This window comes from Microcebus murinus, chromosome 6 (assembly GCF_040939455.1).
Source record: "Microcebus murinus isolate Inina chromosome 6, M.murinus_Inina_mat1.0, whole genome shotgun sequence".
NCBI lineage: Eukaryota > Metazoa > Chordata > Mammalia > Primates > Cheirogaleidae > Microcebus > Microcebus murinus.
Genome location: NC_134109.1, coordinates 14,841,373 through 14,858,325, shown reverse-complemented (window position 1 = coordinate 14,858,325; position 16,953 = coordinate 14,841,373). Strand labels below are relative to the sequence as shown.

Here is a 16,953-nt window from a genome sequence, read left to right as displayed (position 1 = left end):
ATTTTTGACAGTCCTTTCATATTTCTAACGCGAAGATCAATTTCTCCCCCTCTGGGAAGGTGAGGAGTCTGACAAATATGCAGCATGCAGGTGAGCCCCACTTCCCAGCCATCCCCCTCTCTAACAATGCCTAAGGTGCTAGATCAGGAATCAGCCAGGTCCTCAGCTGGCTACCTGGAGAAGCAAATAAACACTAAGCAAATCTGCAAAGATTCCAGACCCCCGCTGGGTCCACCAACACTTCAACTTTCTTCTCCTGCAGTAATAGAAACACAGAATCTCTTTGGTATCCATCACCTCAGGAGTTAGATCAGAAATTTATCTGTAGCAGATTTAAAGAGCTCCTAACACTTCAATTAGAATACACACTGGGAACAGAGGGCAGGCACCCGAGAGGTCAGATGATGAAAACCTAACTCTGAGCGGTTCTCTCAGGCGTGAGGTTTTACTAGGTACCTGAGTAAAACAGATATAATCAGCCTGGCTACTTAAACATTCGACTTTCAGAGTGAGTGTGAAAACAGAGTGAAATTGGATGACTGGGCACAATATTCATGAGCTTTGCCTGGTACAAAGTGCTCAAAGATAACAGGGACTGTTTTCCATTTAAATAAAACAACATAGGATTGAATGGGAATTAAATGTACAACGAACAGCATACTGAAGGCAAAATGCTAAGATCGAAAATATTCTATGAGACCAACTTAGAAAATATAATGGAAGTCAATAGATAATATGATTTGATATGAAAATAAAATTATAGCCAACTAATGGATTTCTAAAGCTCATACTGTAAGTGAACACTGTATTTTTCAGAGTGTACCCCCACAATTTAAGCCTTTCTATCAACTGACCCCTCCAATTTTTGAACACAATAAAATTTATATTTGGAAATGCTATTAGAAACCCATGTTGTTCAAGCCCATCTCTATTTTACCATATTAATTTAGCACACTCTTCTACGTATTTAACACAATGAAGCTTCATATTGATTTTTTAAAAATTACTCTAAGCAAAAAGTTGCTGTTTAAACATAATTGTTCAAAATACTTACTATCTCACCCTCATTAAACTTATATAAATAAGTGAATTGAATATGAGTGGCATTTAAAAATGGTTCCCATCAAATATGTTGCTTGCAAGTAAATATAAGTGTAATAATGAGGCAACTAATCTAAACCTGTGTATTCTTTCTTTATGGTTGACTGATTTAAAACTTGCAGTGACACAACAATCTAACAATTAAACTTCTTCATTGCAAGTCAAAACAGATTTTACTGCAGCTTTGCAGCTCTTCTGCCAACTATTAAATGTACAACACTTTGAATAACTAGAATGAAAGATGTCTTATTACTTAAAAAAATTACTGGATCCCATCCAAGCAATGAATAAGCGATTCCTCACTGCGTGCAAATTCAGCATATTGAGAGGAGGAATTAACACCGTTATGTTAACAAGCTTAATATTTTAAGGATTTTAAAACCTAATCTTCTGATGTCTAAAAGGATGAGTTCTCCAAACACCTCAGAACCTCCACCACCTTCTTCCCAAGGCAATTCTCCCATCTGCCATACAGCATCAGATTATTTACCTGGTAGAGAGGAAGGGATGATTTTGTTAATTTGAAGATCCAGTGGCCCACTCTGTACAATTCCTCTATCCTTAGCAGTATTACTCTATGTTGGCATTTAAGAGATTATAAAGACAAAGCACATGAGTAAAGGTAGCAGGCAGAATAAAATAAAACTTGCTGAATCAGCACTAAAACTAGCCAATTTCATTAAGAACCTCAATATCTGAAAGACCAAAACCTTTGGAAAGGCCATTAGTGTATTTTTTGTGGCTCATTAAATGCTCTGAAGAAGCAAAGAGAAACAGGCAGCCAAATGATAAGTTTAAATGTCTGGAGTTTTCTTTATTTTAAAGAAAAAAAAAAAAAAAAGATGAGAGCAAAAGAAACTTTTTGAGATGTTTTGACTCTGCAAACGTTAATCATCCAAAATATAAATTTTTAGGCATAGATGGTCCAGTGAAAGTCTTCTGGGTTTTTCTAACTTTGTACATGTTAAGCTAGAATACTTTACACAAAATATAAAATGTGATGTCATTATTTTTAGAGTGGATTTTTTAAATATAAATGGAGGGCTCACTGGGGAACAAAAGACTCCCCTCTCAAATCCAAGTTCCTGTCCATCTGGAGCCCATTCATGGCTGATCCATCATGGAGACCAGAGGTACATAGGATGCTGAGACTTCTTTGGATTTACCAAGGAAACACAAAACTAAACTGATCATCCAGGAAACCCTCTATAAACCATACTGCTTGATTAATTGCAAACCTGTTCCCCACCCTTGGTGAGAGAGGATTAAAAAGTTTTTCTGGAAACTGATTTTGGATTTGTGCCTAGAGCAGAGAAGATATTACATAAGGTATACACACACACACACACACACACACACACATCATTTTTTAAAAACAATCTGTTGTCATAAACATTGTTGTGGGGGTATCTACTATTTATAGGACATTAATGTAGTACTGCAAAGTTTAAATGCCTGTACCATAAAGGACCAAAATCACAAAAGTCGAGGTCACCCACTGGGGAAATGTCTTTTCATTTAACCATCAGACATTGAGAACAGTTAGAAAGTGGGAATTTCCTAGAAAATTGGGAGGAGTGTAGATTGTGACAGAGTGTGAAATCATAAGACAGTTTGGCAGTATCTATCAAAAGCATTAAAAATATGCATATTCTTTAATGAAAACTGCCATGTCTAGAAAGGACCGGCATATGGAACATAACCATTAGCACAGCTAATTGGGCTTTTCTGAAGGGGTATGGGGGACAAAAATTCCAAACATACCATCCTCCTCCTTCCTCTTTCTCTGGAGGCCGCATGCCAAAGCATCCCTGGCAAAGGTTTAGGTTCCATAAGCAAGCCTGTTTGGCTTGGTCTGCCGGAGTTCCCTGAGCTCAGCCTACAAAGTACCCTACAAAGCACAGTCTAGTGCCATTTCACAAAAATAAAGTTCCAAAAACTCCAGTATCCAAATTATAGTGATACCCCTCCTGTGGCTCAGCAGATCCTACAGAGAAGAGCTAGAAGCAAGAGCCCCGACGGTCAGCTCTTCAAATGCATTGTAACAATGACAGAGACCCTACAGGAGGCCAGGCAACTCTCAGGGATGCAGAGTGACTTTAGTTTTCATTCCACCAAAAAATGATTTGGAAATTTAAAATTGATGAACTCAACAAGTCTGTGTCTTGGGGACTGCTTTTTTTATAGACAGAAAAGTTACAAAAATAGCCCAGAGAGTTCCCATGCACCCTTCACTCCGTTGCCCCCAATGTCAACACCTTACATCACCATGGGACACTTGTCACAACTGTGGAGCCAACACTGGCACCTAACGAGTAAATGAACTGCAAAGTTTATTCATATCTCACAAGTTGTCCCCTAATATCCTTTTTCTGTTCCAAGATCCCATCCACCATATCACATGATGTGGTTAGTCATCTCGTCTCCTTAGATTCCTCCTCTTGTCTGTAACAGCTTCTCAGGCTGCCCTTGTCTTTGAAAACCTTGACAGCTTTGAGGACTGCTGAGCAGGTATTTTACAGAATGTCTTCCCTGAAGGGCAAAATCATTGTTTGGTGTTTTTCCCATCACCAGATTGTGGTTATAGGTTTCGGGGAGGAAGATGCCACAGTGGTGAAGTGCCAAGGTCATGACTTCACATCATCACAGGGGGGTGGGGGGGTAGGTAGTATTTACCATGTTTTTCCACTGTAAGCTTCCTTCTCCACCCCTTTCCACATGCCACTCTTTGGAAGTAAGCCATTGTGTGCAGTCGCTCAGGGAGTGGGCAATTCTGCTCCACCTCCTTGGGTGGAGAAATCATCTACAAAAATTACTTGGAATTCTCTGTATGGGCAATTCATCTCATCTCTCATTTATTTATTCATGTATTCAATCACTTATTTACATCAGTATGGACTCATAGGCATTTATTTTATATTTTGGGATATAATCCAACACCATGTTATTTATTTTGTGGCTCAAATTCTCTCAGTTTTGGCTAACGGGAAGAATTTCAGGTTGGCTTCTGTGTCCCCTCTGACACACACCCATTATTTTGGTTTTTTAAAATATTTCCTTACTTTCTGCTTCTCCATATGTTTCACAAGCAAAATGCCTCACCTAAGAAAAGGGCTGCCATGAGCTGAATTGGGTCTCTCCAAAATTCATGGGTTGCAGTCCTAGCCCCGAGTACATCAGAATGTGACCTTATTTGGGACTAGGGTCATTGAAGATGTAATCAGTTAAAATAAGGTCATTCTAGCAACAGGTGAGCCTCTAAGCCAATATGATCAGTGTGTCCTTATAACAAAAGGGAAATTTGGACACAGACACCACATAGAGAGGATGGCAAAGATTAAGGTGAGCCAAAGCCTTCCAGCAAAATGCCAGCAAAGCACCAGAGGTAGGGGACAGGGGTGGAACAGATGCTCTCTCACAACCTTCAGCAAGAACCAACCCTGTCGACACCCCGATCTTGGACTTCCAGTTTCCAGAACTGTGGGACAATAAATTTCTGCTGTTTAAGAGAAGTACTTTGTTCTGGATGCCCTAGCAAATGAATAGAAAGGCTAATGTCACTGAGCTTTGCATTTCAATTAGAACGTCTCACAAATTCAGTATCAAAAAAAAAAAAAAGCAGGTGTGGAAGAGCATCTCAACAAACATCCAAGAGTCTTGATATCACAATATTTAGCATTCTATTTGGACGTGTACAACGTTTGGGCAGTGTTTTCAACTGCCTCATTTTTCCTGCAGTTTCCAGCCACCTGCAGCTCAGTTTGGAGCGCTCCTTGCCAAGCACACCTGCAAGTACTAGCAATAACCGCCCGTCTAGCATAATCACCATCTCCTTCAGCATGCTAAGTACCAGCTCCCTGAAAGCCAAGCGCTTCCCAGGTGCCCCTCACAGCGATCCCGCAAGGGGCTGACAGGTAATTCCCAGCATCACAGTGGACCCAGCCAGATCATGTCAATTCTGCATTTTTGGTCCCTGTTTGCTCCACTTCCATCTTCCCTAAGTCCCGTCAACAAGTGGCCCGATGGCTTAGAACTGAGCCAAACACCACATACTTGTAAGCCATAGAAATACCGTGCAATCATCCAGTATGTTATGGCTTCAGCACAATTTCAAACACTGGAGGACCCCTAACACGCTAAGCCTTTAGATGAATGGGTGGCAGTCCCCAGGAAAGAGAAAGGGACTTGTTCTCATGGCATTAAGGCATGGAAGAGGCAGGCTAGACTTTCATCTCTCATCTCACTCCACATCCTGTGACCTTTATGGAGGTGAAATCTAAGCACCCACATGAGTAGATGCAAAAACTTTTCTCCCCCTCGGTCAACTGGGAGAAAAGGAGCTGGAGGTGACAGAACAGGATCTGAAGTATTCATTTGGAAATTACTGTCATTGCAAAATCTCCAGTTTGTCTGCCTTTTTATGCCATATTATAAATGAAATGAAGTCATAAAGCTAAGGCCAGCTCAGAACACCTCTCTGAGTATGCATTCCTGTTGCAACTCCCAGAGCTCTGCTATAATCCTTCAAATTATTAAATAATTACTGTGTTTCCCTGGGGGTCACATTTGGCAACAAAATACCGTTCTAAATGAACCAGTGAATAATATTATACTTATGTTCTTAACTTCCTGGAAGCAAAGAGAGACAAAATACTTCCGAGGTACAAACCGAAGAGGCAAGAAAAGGGTATTCTGTGAAGTTTGGAGGGCAGGGGAAATGAAATGACAAAGGAACATGAGACTCTGGGAAATATTTTAATAATTAGTGTCATGTCCTTCCCCACCAGCCTTGCACATCAGCAATTCTCCACTGCAGTCCTAGGTCTCTTCCATTTCAGAAGTGGCTACAACCACAAGGAGAAAACCAAGCATATGGCTCTGTCCTTCTGGACATTTCTACAGTGCTGGCTGGGCTGCTTTGGAAAATCCCATTTTATCTCCTACAGCTATATGACCTCAAGTTGTCATTTCAAATAAAGTATGCTTCCACTGATTTTTATGAACACAGACAAAAGCTGCTACAACCTCTTTTTCCCCCCCCAAACCTTTCAAACCAACTGTAGTTGCTATGTAGGGTTATTTGTTTCTAAGGCAACAGCGTATATCTAAGTACTAATGGCCTGTCCTTTTGCCAGGCAACAAACAGCCTTGTGATGCAACTGCACCTGTCTCAGCTACGCGTTACTATGGAGACGCTCCAGTTGCTATGGCTACCATCACGCTAATCGCCTAGCAAAGGCAGACATACAGCAGTCTTCTCAGAGAGCCCAGCTGTTCCTCCCTGTCTCTTGCTGAAGACTGATTGTCTAGGGCCTGTGATGGAATGCTTCTCAACTGAGATGCACAAGAACTTCATTAATGCTATTTCAGAGGATCACTTTGTGCTCTCTCCTACAGAACAAACAGAGACTAGGAAAAGAATCTGCAAAGAAGTGGACTGTAACACTACTGAAATCTATGACATCATGCCATTCCTAGTTAACATCAACTGGTAGCCCAATGTCTCTTCACTGGGTGGTTATAATTGAAACATTTCTATACAATATTTTTTAAAATTTTTTGCAGGGCTGAGGGATGCATTTCAAACCCAAGCACTGCATATTGATAAAATCTATTTTACAATTTGGTTCTGTATTGCATGCCTCTTTTTTGGAATTTAACATTAATATGATTTTTTTTTTTTTTTTTTACAAAGTGACAGGCTACTGATCTTCCCCCCTCCAATTTATATATTTGTGAAACTGGTACCCATGACCTTACTGTCTCCAAACAAACGGGCAATGTGAGGAGGGAGAAAAAGCCTCCATTGTTGTCTGCTCTTCTCCTTGAAGAAGCAAACACCAAGTAACCACAACAAAATGATCACTCAGGAGCACCGTCCACATGGAGACCAGGAACGACAACAACAGAGTGAGCCTCCCCGAACATCCGGGGAGACCTGGGGAGACCGGCCAGACGAGGGAAGACGGAATCACTTGCTTGACTCATTCCCATACTTCCATCCCAACAAAACGTGCCACATTCAGACGTGAAATCCGCCAACTTCTCTTCGTAAATGTTCCTACCCAGGAAAGACGTTATTTCACCCACCACGGAGCCTTCTGGAAACATTCCTCTGAAGCAGCAGAAGCGGTAAGGTTTGCAAGAAATACCACAATGGATAATACCTCCCAATAATCCTTAATGTCTTTCTCATTTACCTGCAGTTGATTTTTAAAATCTCGCACAGCCTACTAAATTAATTTCAGTGCCTGTCTCTGCCAAAATACTGCAATTTCAGTAGACCTCCCCCTCCCACCCCCCCCCAAAAAAAATCTGAGTTGCTTACCTTTGATATGCCTGAGGAGAGATGGGAGGTGTATTGGACGCGTGTGGGTTAGGGTGATAAGGTGTCTTTTTCAAAGCCTGAATTAGATTTTGTCTATACTCTGGGTCTATGCACCACAACGACCCTTTCCCAATACTCTGCAAAAAAAAAAAAAAAAAAAAATTAAAATACAAAAGTATTAATACATAAGTATTAAGTAGTTTGCCGTAAAGTACACATACAGCTATGCATAGTTATTTATTTTTAAAAGTTTCTTGTTTATTTGTTGACTGTTTGCCAGCCTTCAATATTGTACTCTGATAACAGAACACCAACAAATGCACTTCAGTCTTACTCATATTAAGTTTGGAAGACAAAAGGAACATGTTACCATCACATTATGCTGATACAATAATATAATTTTCATGTCCTAACTACCAAAAGAATGAGAACCCTTTATAGTGTTTCAGCGTCAACTCTGAAGAACATATGTATGTTCTTCTAAAAATGAGCTGTAATTTTGTCGGATTCCAAATATTGAAAGAAAAAGAGGGCTAAGACACCCTCAAAACATCATCTCTGCTCTAAAAATTAGAGAGTTATGCTTTAAAACCATATCATATTGGTACCATTTCACAAAAACTGACAAGTAATCCACTTGTTTTTTCCAACTTACTCCCAAAAGAACGACATTTACGCTCAGAATGGAATTCTTTAATTACCTTCTCCAATACACAAAAGAACAGACAGCTAAAGCCAGAATCCAATATTTATTTTTTTAGATTCCTCAGTTCCCTGCAATCTGCCCCAACTCTTAAGAGTTGACTCTTTAGAAGTCAAACTTTAAAATGCAAATTTTCTAAAACTGTTCCGCAGAGCGAGGGAGACTTCCTCTGAGGCCCACTTTCGGTTGGAGGCACTTGGTCTCTGGATAGCATATTTTAAAAAATGTAAGTTCTTCCTCTGAGGCCCCTGGGACTGGAGCAGACAGTTAGGCAGTCGCTGCTCTGGCTGCACGCTTTCAAGTGACCAAATGTACCCAAACTGTTTGATAAGATCATTTGTAAATATTTACTGATTTGGAGAGAAAAGAAGTTAAATTACATAAACCCCTGCCCACCCCATGCTTCCAGCCAACAGCCTGCCTCAGATTTCAGAACTATTGTTCTACAGGAAGACCGGTGTGCTGTCCTCCCAACATTTAGAAAGCAAACAAAGAAATTGTTTAACTAACAGGGTGGGTGGGGAGAAGGGGGGGTTCTAGGAAAATCCCACTGAAGGAGCACTAAAAATAAGTTACTCCTAAAATCTTTAAAGAAGTTTTAAAAAATCTGTATTTCAAGGCATCAGCTCACCAAATCGTTTCCTTACAAGCCTTATTCGCAGAGCTCATTAAAATACGTTACTATCAACAACGTCTGCAAGCCGTGCAACTGGAATTAACTCCTTCTAGTGTGCACCTAGGACAGGGGAATTGCTCAAAGCCATGGTCAGGGGCCTGGAACCTCTGATCACCCCAGTCACCCACCCCCGCCCCAAGCACAGGCCTGACCCCAGACACGGGCCTGAGTCAGGCTGACCTGTCTACACTAAACATCAAAGTTCTCAGTTTAATCAACAGGATGTTTAAAGACCTGAAAGATTTCAACTTTGGAAAATTCAACATTCCTATGTGGTCTTTCCGTTCATGCACACATTCGCAAGCCCAGAATAGTTCAGAGGGGCCGATGAGACTTCCCAAATAAAGCAGGCAAGCAGCAAGCACCCAGTAATCTTTCCTTGGCGAAAGAGCTGTGCAGGACACTTTTCAGAAGAAAAGCCAAAAGCTTAGGAGTGGATAGGTGTGGGGGAGGCAAGGGAAGATCAATAATCACCAAATTTGGATAATGTAAAAAAGAACAAAAAACAAACCACCCAAGCCTGTAGACAGGAGCAGTTGGGCGGGGGGTGGGGGGGTGGGAGGGGTGGAGGGTGTTACCTTTTTGATCCCTGGCACACAAGGCCCCAAACCAGCCACACCGTGGGCTACAGCCCACACACAACCCAAACATTTCTGCAATGAGATTATCTCAGTTCAGGGAACCCCATGACTTTTGTTTTCTTCGAGCTGGCTTTCAGGGTGGGACCGTTTAATCTTACATGGAAAAAAACATGACAAAGAAATGAAAGACAACTGGCCCCTCTCAGGGAAATCACAATAAGCCAAGAATGAGGTTTCTCCTAATCCTGACCTAAGTATCTTATTTATTATACTATTAAGAACTAAACAGAATAAAGCCCTGGGATTGTGCAGGACATTTCACCAGGTAACTAATGCAGGTGCAGCGAGGCAGGCCGAGCAATAGTGAGTGAGAACGGGTGGTCCGGAGCCAAACGGACGTTTCCTGAGTGGCCCCGAGCAGATCACGGTGCCACGAAGCCACAGCGTCCTCCTGGGTAAGACAGACCCACTTAGAGATGGGTGCAAAGCCCAGAGAGGGTGTGATGTAAAACATCTAACGCAGTGGCCGTAGCTACAGGTGCTCAATAAATGGCAGATGGCACCACGAAGGTCTCTTTGACAAAAGAAAGAGAACAAAGCTGGCTGTACAATGTCTTTCATTAAATCAAGTCTGATTGATTTTCAAATCCAAACATGGGAGTGGGCGGGGCCCCCAGCAAAATGATTCGGCAAGTGCGGCTAAAAGGATGGTCTCCTCGTACCCACCGTCGGTCCTGGCTCAGCAAATCCACTTGGAAGAGCTTCTCTACTTTCTCAGGTCCCCCTTCTATTTTTGTCACTCTCTCTGCCTTCCATGCACCCCACACCCAATGCACTGGCTACTGTGACTCCTCCCTTGCTCAGGAAGCCACTACCACCGACTCACGCACTAGCTGAGACAAGTTTTCTTTTGCCCAGGTCTCCCCATCACGCACATGAACCTGAGGTGTGCTTCCTTCCAAACGTGGTCAGCACCTGTGGCCGTCTACCGATACTTACTAACTGAAGTTGTTTTCTCAGGCTCTGTCTGGATCACAAGAAATGGCACCTACCTTGATCAATTCTGCATTTCAATTAAGAGAGATCTGGAATTGCTGAGTTTTTTTTTTTTTTACAGATCAGAGACTAATTTCAATATATCTCATACTTAGAAGTGTTGGCATTCCAAAGAAGGGGGGGGGACAAAAAGCATCTTCGGGACACACCCCTGGGGTCCAGCGGAGGCCTCCAGGTACCTGACAGCGCAGTGTCAGGCCCAGTGTGAGACAGAGGGGGGAAGGAGCCCGAGACAGGCTGGCCTTGTCCCTCGTTGTCAAGTAATCTCCTAGGTTTCATGTAACAGCTCAGACCAGCAAAATGGTTTACTTGAAAACTTTTAAAATGGAAATATTCAGTGGATAGAATGCTCAAGTTTCTTAGGCCAGGAAAAATCACATTTAATGCCCCTAACAGGGGAAAGAAGGATGTAATTTGATTACAGTTGTGTAATGAGTTTGGGAGTCTGAGCTTTCCTAGAAATATCCACATCTCATCTGAAGACAAGAATATGGAGCGCTTTATTTTTTCTTTATATTGGAAATAACAGTGAGGGCCGTGCACCGTTAAGTAGTAAGGAACTCAAAATAATAACGCAAGAAAGATCTTCATTTATAGACACGTTTTTATGCGTGTGTATGTCTATATACTCACACCCGCACACCTCCAGAGAAAACTAATGTGAAAAACCGAGTGGGGAAGATGAGTAAAAAGATATGGATGAGACCAAGTTTGTTTGTTTTTAAATTAAAAATCACCTGGAGAATAATAAACAATTCCCTGTTAGCAATAAAAAGCTATCCACAAGGGGAAAAACAAACACGATCCTATATTGTAGGAAGAACTGATTAGTAAAAAAATGGTTAGAAAAAAGGTAACTAGATTAAATCTAACGTCTAAAGATAACATTTTCCCCCTATACCCCTCTAGAGGTCTAGGCACAGGGACCGTCTCTGCAGGGTCACAAGCTGCACCCAGGCCTGTACCATGGCACTTACCGGTCCGCCCTGACCACGTCTCCATGTTTGCGTCCTGTCCCTTCACTAGGTTTCCAGTTACTAAGGAAAAACACCGCATTCTAAACGTTGTTATTCAAACTGTGGGCCATGATCCATTAATGGCTTGTGAAATCAATGAAAGTGATCACAATCAGCATTGTTTTAATGGAACAGAACCAAACAGAATAGACTAGAATGGAAAATATCTGAAGCAAAGTAATGCACTGTGAAATTTGTCTATATGTATACGGGTATGTACCTGTGTGCTGATCACCAGGTGACATACGCTACTTACTGGGAGGCTGGGTCAACAATGTTTGGGAAACAGCCATCTAGGACAGCAGTCCCCAACCTTTTTGACACCAGGGACCGGGTTTTGTGGAAGACAATTTTTTGCACAGATAGGGGGTGGGACGAAGAGCTCAGGCAGTGATGCGAGCCATGGGAAGATGGGAAGCAGCTGTAAATATAGACGAAGCTTCGATCGCTTCCCATCACTCATCTCCTGCTTTGCACCCCCTCCCCCGCCCCGGTAAGTTTCATAGAAGACAATCTTTCCATAGATGGGGGCTTGCTGCACCTGGTCCCTAACAGCCCGCAGGCAGTAGCAGTCCAAGGCCCAGGGATCGGGGACCACAGATCTAGGACAATAGTATCCAGGTTTTAATCCCGTTCTCACCACTTGTGAGGGGTAAAGCCCTCTCCTGCGGTAACAAGGACAGGCACACTCACAGTGACTCGCGGTGACGCTCCGGCTGTGCTGCAGGAACCACAGCAGAATAGAGCACAGGGAGCCGGGTACCTATTCTTGGGGAACCTGAAACGATGCCTTTTGATGTTTCTCATACGCCATTTCTGAGGATGTTTCTAACACTACCTGCTTTTGTTCATTCGCCCATCCATTTGCTCATTCATTCATTCATTCATTCATTCACATGGTACCCACTGTGGAAAGGACCCGTTAGTCAACACAAAACAATACAAAAAGGAGACTGCCCTTAAGATGCTTGGATTCCAGAGGGGGGAAAAATCAGTAAGTAAGTAACGAAATAAACATGATCATGACAGACTGTATGTAATACCTGCTAGGAAGGAAATAAAGAGAGTGAAGAAAGGAAGTTGCTGCTTGCTGTGTGAAAAAGAGATGCGCTGGAAGTGGGAAGAGCACCTGCAGAGGTAGGCGTGTTGGAGGTGATGCCACAGCCCATGCCTGAGAGGCCCGGGGGGTGCTGGCTCAGGTGGCAGCCGTGGGCACAGACAAAGGAGGACATGCTCCAGAATGTACTGAGGAGAAGCACTCGGACCTGGCCACGGATTAGAGGTGGCAGGGAAAAGAAAGGGAAAAATAAAGGTTTGGTTTGAGCAACTAAGTAAGTCAAAGATGGGGAGAAGATGAAACTCTAGCACTCTTTTTAATATACAAACTTGACATTGTCTATCTATTAAGATCTACTGATTAAAGTACAGTCATACAGCACATAATGGCTCGCATATAAACAGTGGTCCTATAAGGTTATAATAGAGCATATACAGAAATCTGACATATGGCGCTTGATACTGGCATTGCAGATCAAGCAGGAGACACAAGTGACATTCAGTAGTTTGGTTTTCCATATGAATATATGTATATATATATATTAATATATACCATCTAGGCTCGGGTAAGTATGAACTCCATGATGTTTGTCCAATGACAAAATCACCTAACAGAATGCATTTCTCTTGGCCGGGCGCGGTGGCTCACGCCTGTAATCCTAGCTCTCTGGGAGGCCGAGGCGGGCGGATTGCTCGAGGTCAGGAGTTCGAAACCAGCCTGAGCAAGAGCGAGACCCCGTCTCTACTATAAAATAGAAAGAAATTAATTGGCCAACTAATATATATACAAAAAATTAGCCGGGCATGGTGGCGCATGCCTGTAGTCCCAGCTACTCGGGAGGCTGAGGCAGGAGGATTGCTTGAGCCAGGAGTTTGAGGTTGCTATGAGCTAGGCTGACGCCACGGCACTCACTCTAGCCTGGGCAACAAAGCGAGACTCTGTCTCAAAAAAAAAAAAAAAAAAAGAATGCATTTCTCAGAACATATCCCCACCGTTAAGCGACACACGACTGTGCATGAAAGAGATTACTGGATGTAAGCCACACCTGTCTTCCCTCTGCTATACCCTCACTGACCCCAACCTTTATAGCAAAAGCTCATGATTGTAACAGTAGATCTGGGGTGGTCTGGCATTAGACGTTTAAGTGGTTTAAGTGGTTCCTCCATAGCAGGGGTTGGTAAACTTTTTCTTAAAGGGTCAGAGTAAATATTTGAGTAATTGTAGATCACATGGTCTCTGTCGCAACAACTCAACTCTGCCATTGTAGCACAATAGCAACCACAGATGTAAACAAATACACATGGATGTGCTTCCCCAAGACCTTATTTATAAAAACACAGCCCACAGTTCATTGCCTTCTGCTGTACAGCTCCCAGAGTAGTACCCACAGTTCAGACTCAAAGCTCCTAAAATTTTCGGAACCTAAGAAACCAGGTAATGGGTCTTTAGTGGCTAAGAGATTTGGATGGGATCCTGTGGGTTGGGGAGGCGTGCTGATGATGATCTAAGTCAAGTGCCCCAAGGAAGGAAAGGGGGACCCTCTGGGGACAGCAGGAGGAGGTATAGACACAGACTGGAATAAGTAAGTCCATCGGTAATAAGAACTCATATTATCTGTCGGGCTGCACCTACCATCATGGCCTTGTGAGATCACTGTGTACATGCAGTTCATTCTTCCTATCTGGGCCTCAGCTTCCTCATCTATAAATTATCATCCCAAAGGCCCATCATTCTACGCCTTGAGAACATGTCATTATAGATTAATTGGTATGCATGGGCTCTCTCTTCCCCGCCCCCTTCCCAGCTTACCAACATGGCCACCTTTCTGTTCTGGTCCAGCACCACACATCAGTGAGGTCAGGGAGAAACACATCATGTGCTTTCAAAGAGGACCCCTTACTTGGGTGACATGGACATTGGAGTCAGAAAGACCTGGGTCCATGTCTTATTTCAACTTCCCAGCTGTGTGACCTTGGGTGAGACACTTAACTGCTCTGAGCTTCAGTTTTCTCATCCATAAAATGGGTGTGATATAACAATATCTGCTTCACAGTTTTGCTGTGAGGATTAAATGAGATAATAGTGTGCCTGGCGCACAGAAACAGCTCCACAGGCCGGGTGCGGTGGCTCACGCCTGTAACCCTAGCACTCTGGGAGGCCGAGGCAGGAGGATTGCTCGAGGTCAGGAGTTCGAAACCAGCCTGAGCAAGAGCGAGACCCCGTCTCTACTATAAATAGAAAGAAGTTAATTGGCCAACTAATATATATGTAGAAAAAATTAACCGGGCATGGTGGCGCTTGCCTGTAGTCCCAGCTACTCAGGAGGCTGAGGCAGGAGGATCGCTTGAGCCCAGGAGTTTGAGGTTGCTGTGAGCTAGGCTGACGCCACGGCACTCACTCTAGCCTGGGCAACAAAGCGAGACTCTATCTCAAAAAAAAAAAAAAAAACAGTTCCTCAAATATTAGCTCTCATTATAATGATGGTAACAAAAATATTAAACCAGCTGGCCTAGACACTAAACTCTAAAACATTCAGTCCATGCCCGGATGGAGCAGGTACTTGTCAAACTGTGAGATGATACAAATTCCATCTAAAAAAAAAAACCTGCACATAGCTATCTGTTTTCCACTGTCTGACGTTACTTCCTTGGTCCAAAGGAAGCATTCTGCACCAGATGCATTAAGACGGAGGTGGAAATGGAGGGATCAAAATAGAACAAAGCAAAGAACTGGTCACTGAGTAATGCCAAGAGGGATGTGGGACTTGAGAAAGCCACTTGCTTTGAGTCACGTCCTTGCACATGGAAAGATGCCCAGGATGGTATATAAGTCCAGGGCTCAACTCCCCGCCACCTTCCTCCTCGAGGCGGACAGGCCCAGTCCCCACACTGCACTGGGGCGGGGTAAAGGTCACCCGGCAGAGGGGGCGACAGGCGAAAAGGGAAGGGGCTCTCCAGCCGGGAGGGCTGGGCCTCTGAGGCCACTGCTCTCTGGGGTCCTTGGGCTCCCGGTGGAAACTGGAACTGATAAGGGCCACTCACTCATCACCAAAAAGCACTTGCAGCTTTATAGAGAGGGGGCCTTAGAGTTGACATTTTTTCATCAAATTGCCATTCTGCCCAACACACACATGAAGTTTTCCTAGACCTGGAATGCAGGCTTGATGTCTTCTCCTGGAAACTGCCTAGGTTTGTTTCACTGTGGATGGCTAATTCCCTGGGGGCTCCCTGGCACAGCACCCCACCCTCCACACTGGTCCTGCCTGTCTGCCCCCACCACACAGGGTGCCCCTTTCTCCCCAAACGCAGGCTCCTCCTCTACTTTGGACCTGGCTCCTTGCTCAGCTCCTCTGGGCCAAGATGGCCTCAAAGGAGGAGGGACAGAGGGAGAGAGGGAGGGAGGGAGAGAGAAAAGGGGGGCACAGGGCAGGGGGAGAGAGAGAACGCAAGGCTGGGGGCAGGCGGCAGCTAACACCCTCAGAGTCCCGTTTCCACAAAACTCATCCTCAGCCCCCCCTCCCCCCCACCACCAGGCCAGAATTCAGACCTCAGTGGGTCACAAACCCATTCCAACTTCCATGGGCCTAAGGAAAGGATGAGCCTTGGGCCTGATTTTGAAACAGCCACCTGTAAAGAGCTGCCAGAGCTGGAGGCATTGGGCAGGGCACCATGACACAATGGCAGGGTCCATTTTCTCAGGGTGCAGAACCTCTAGAGGAAGTCAGACAAGAAGCAACTGTGAATAATCACAAAAGCTGGCCAGAAGGCTACCGGACAACAGACCAGGAGAAAGACAAGCCCTGCTGGAAAAGAAGGTGTTAAAACTGCGCGTGCACACACAGAGACAGACGCACACACTCTCCTCGTGCCAGCTCGTTCTGGGAACCCACCTGACGTTCACGGCCCTGCTCAGGGGGCCCCTCCAGCTCCCACCTGGGCTACCCCCGCAGGAATACCTCCAGCTTCTTAGACCTTCCCACCAAGGCCCCCACATGGAGTCTCAGCCCTTACTTTCAGTCCTTCTGTATTTCAAGAGGGTGAGAAGCAAATATGACAAACTAACTCATGCCTACATGCTCAGGAGGGGCCACGGGCAATGCCAGGGCTTTCCCTAAGAACATTCCAGAAAGCATCCCCATGCGCGGCTCCCAACGAGGGGACTGACCTGTGTGGTTCTTGTCTGCACTGCTAACCTGCTGAGCTAATGGGGATAAATCAAGTGTCCTCTAAGATTCACAGTTTCTTCATCTGCACATCAGAGATAATACTGTCTTCCCCAAAGTCACGCTGGGTTTAAATGGGATGATGATGTATGTGACAGCCTGACACCACACCCAGGAAGTAAAAGGCAAGTTAATCCACCTAATTCTCCTCTCTACCAGAGGAAGTCACAGAAGTTAGCTGATACTGCGGGGAGAAACAAATAGAATAGAGAG

At 44.1% G+C, this 16,953-nt stretch overlaps 1 protein-coding gene across 8 annotated transcripts in view; it reads right to left on the bottom strand.

Annotated features, from left to right (window-relative positions):
• FOXN3 (forkhead box N3) overlaps nt 1–16,953 on the bottom strand; it is a 379,439-nt gene that overhangs the window by 158,436 nt on the left and 204,050 nt on the right. For all 8 annotated transcript variants that reach the window (XM_076003781.1, XM_076003778.1, XM_012773976.3 and 5 more), the window contains one exon: nt 7,430–7,566. In XM_076003781.1, coding sequence (XP_075859896.1) covers nt 7,430–7,566 — 137 coding nt within the window. The remainder of the gene's footprint in view (nt 1–7,429; nt 7,567–16,953) is intronic.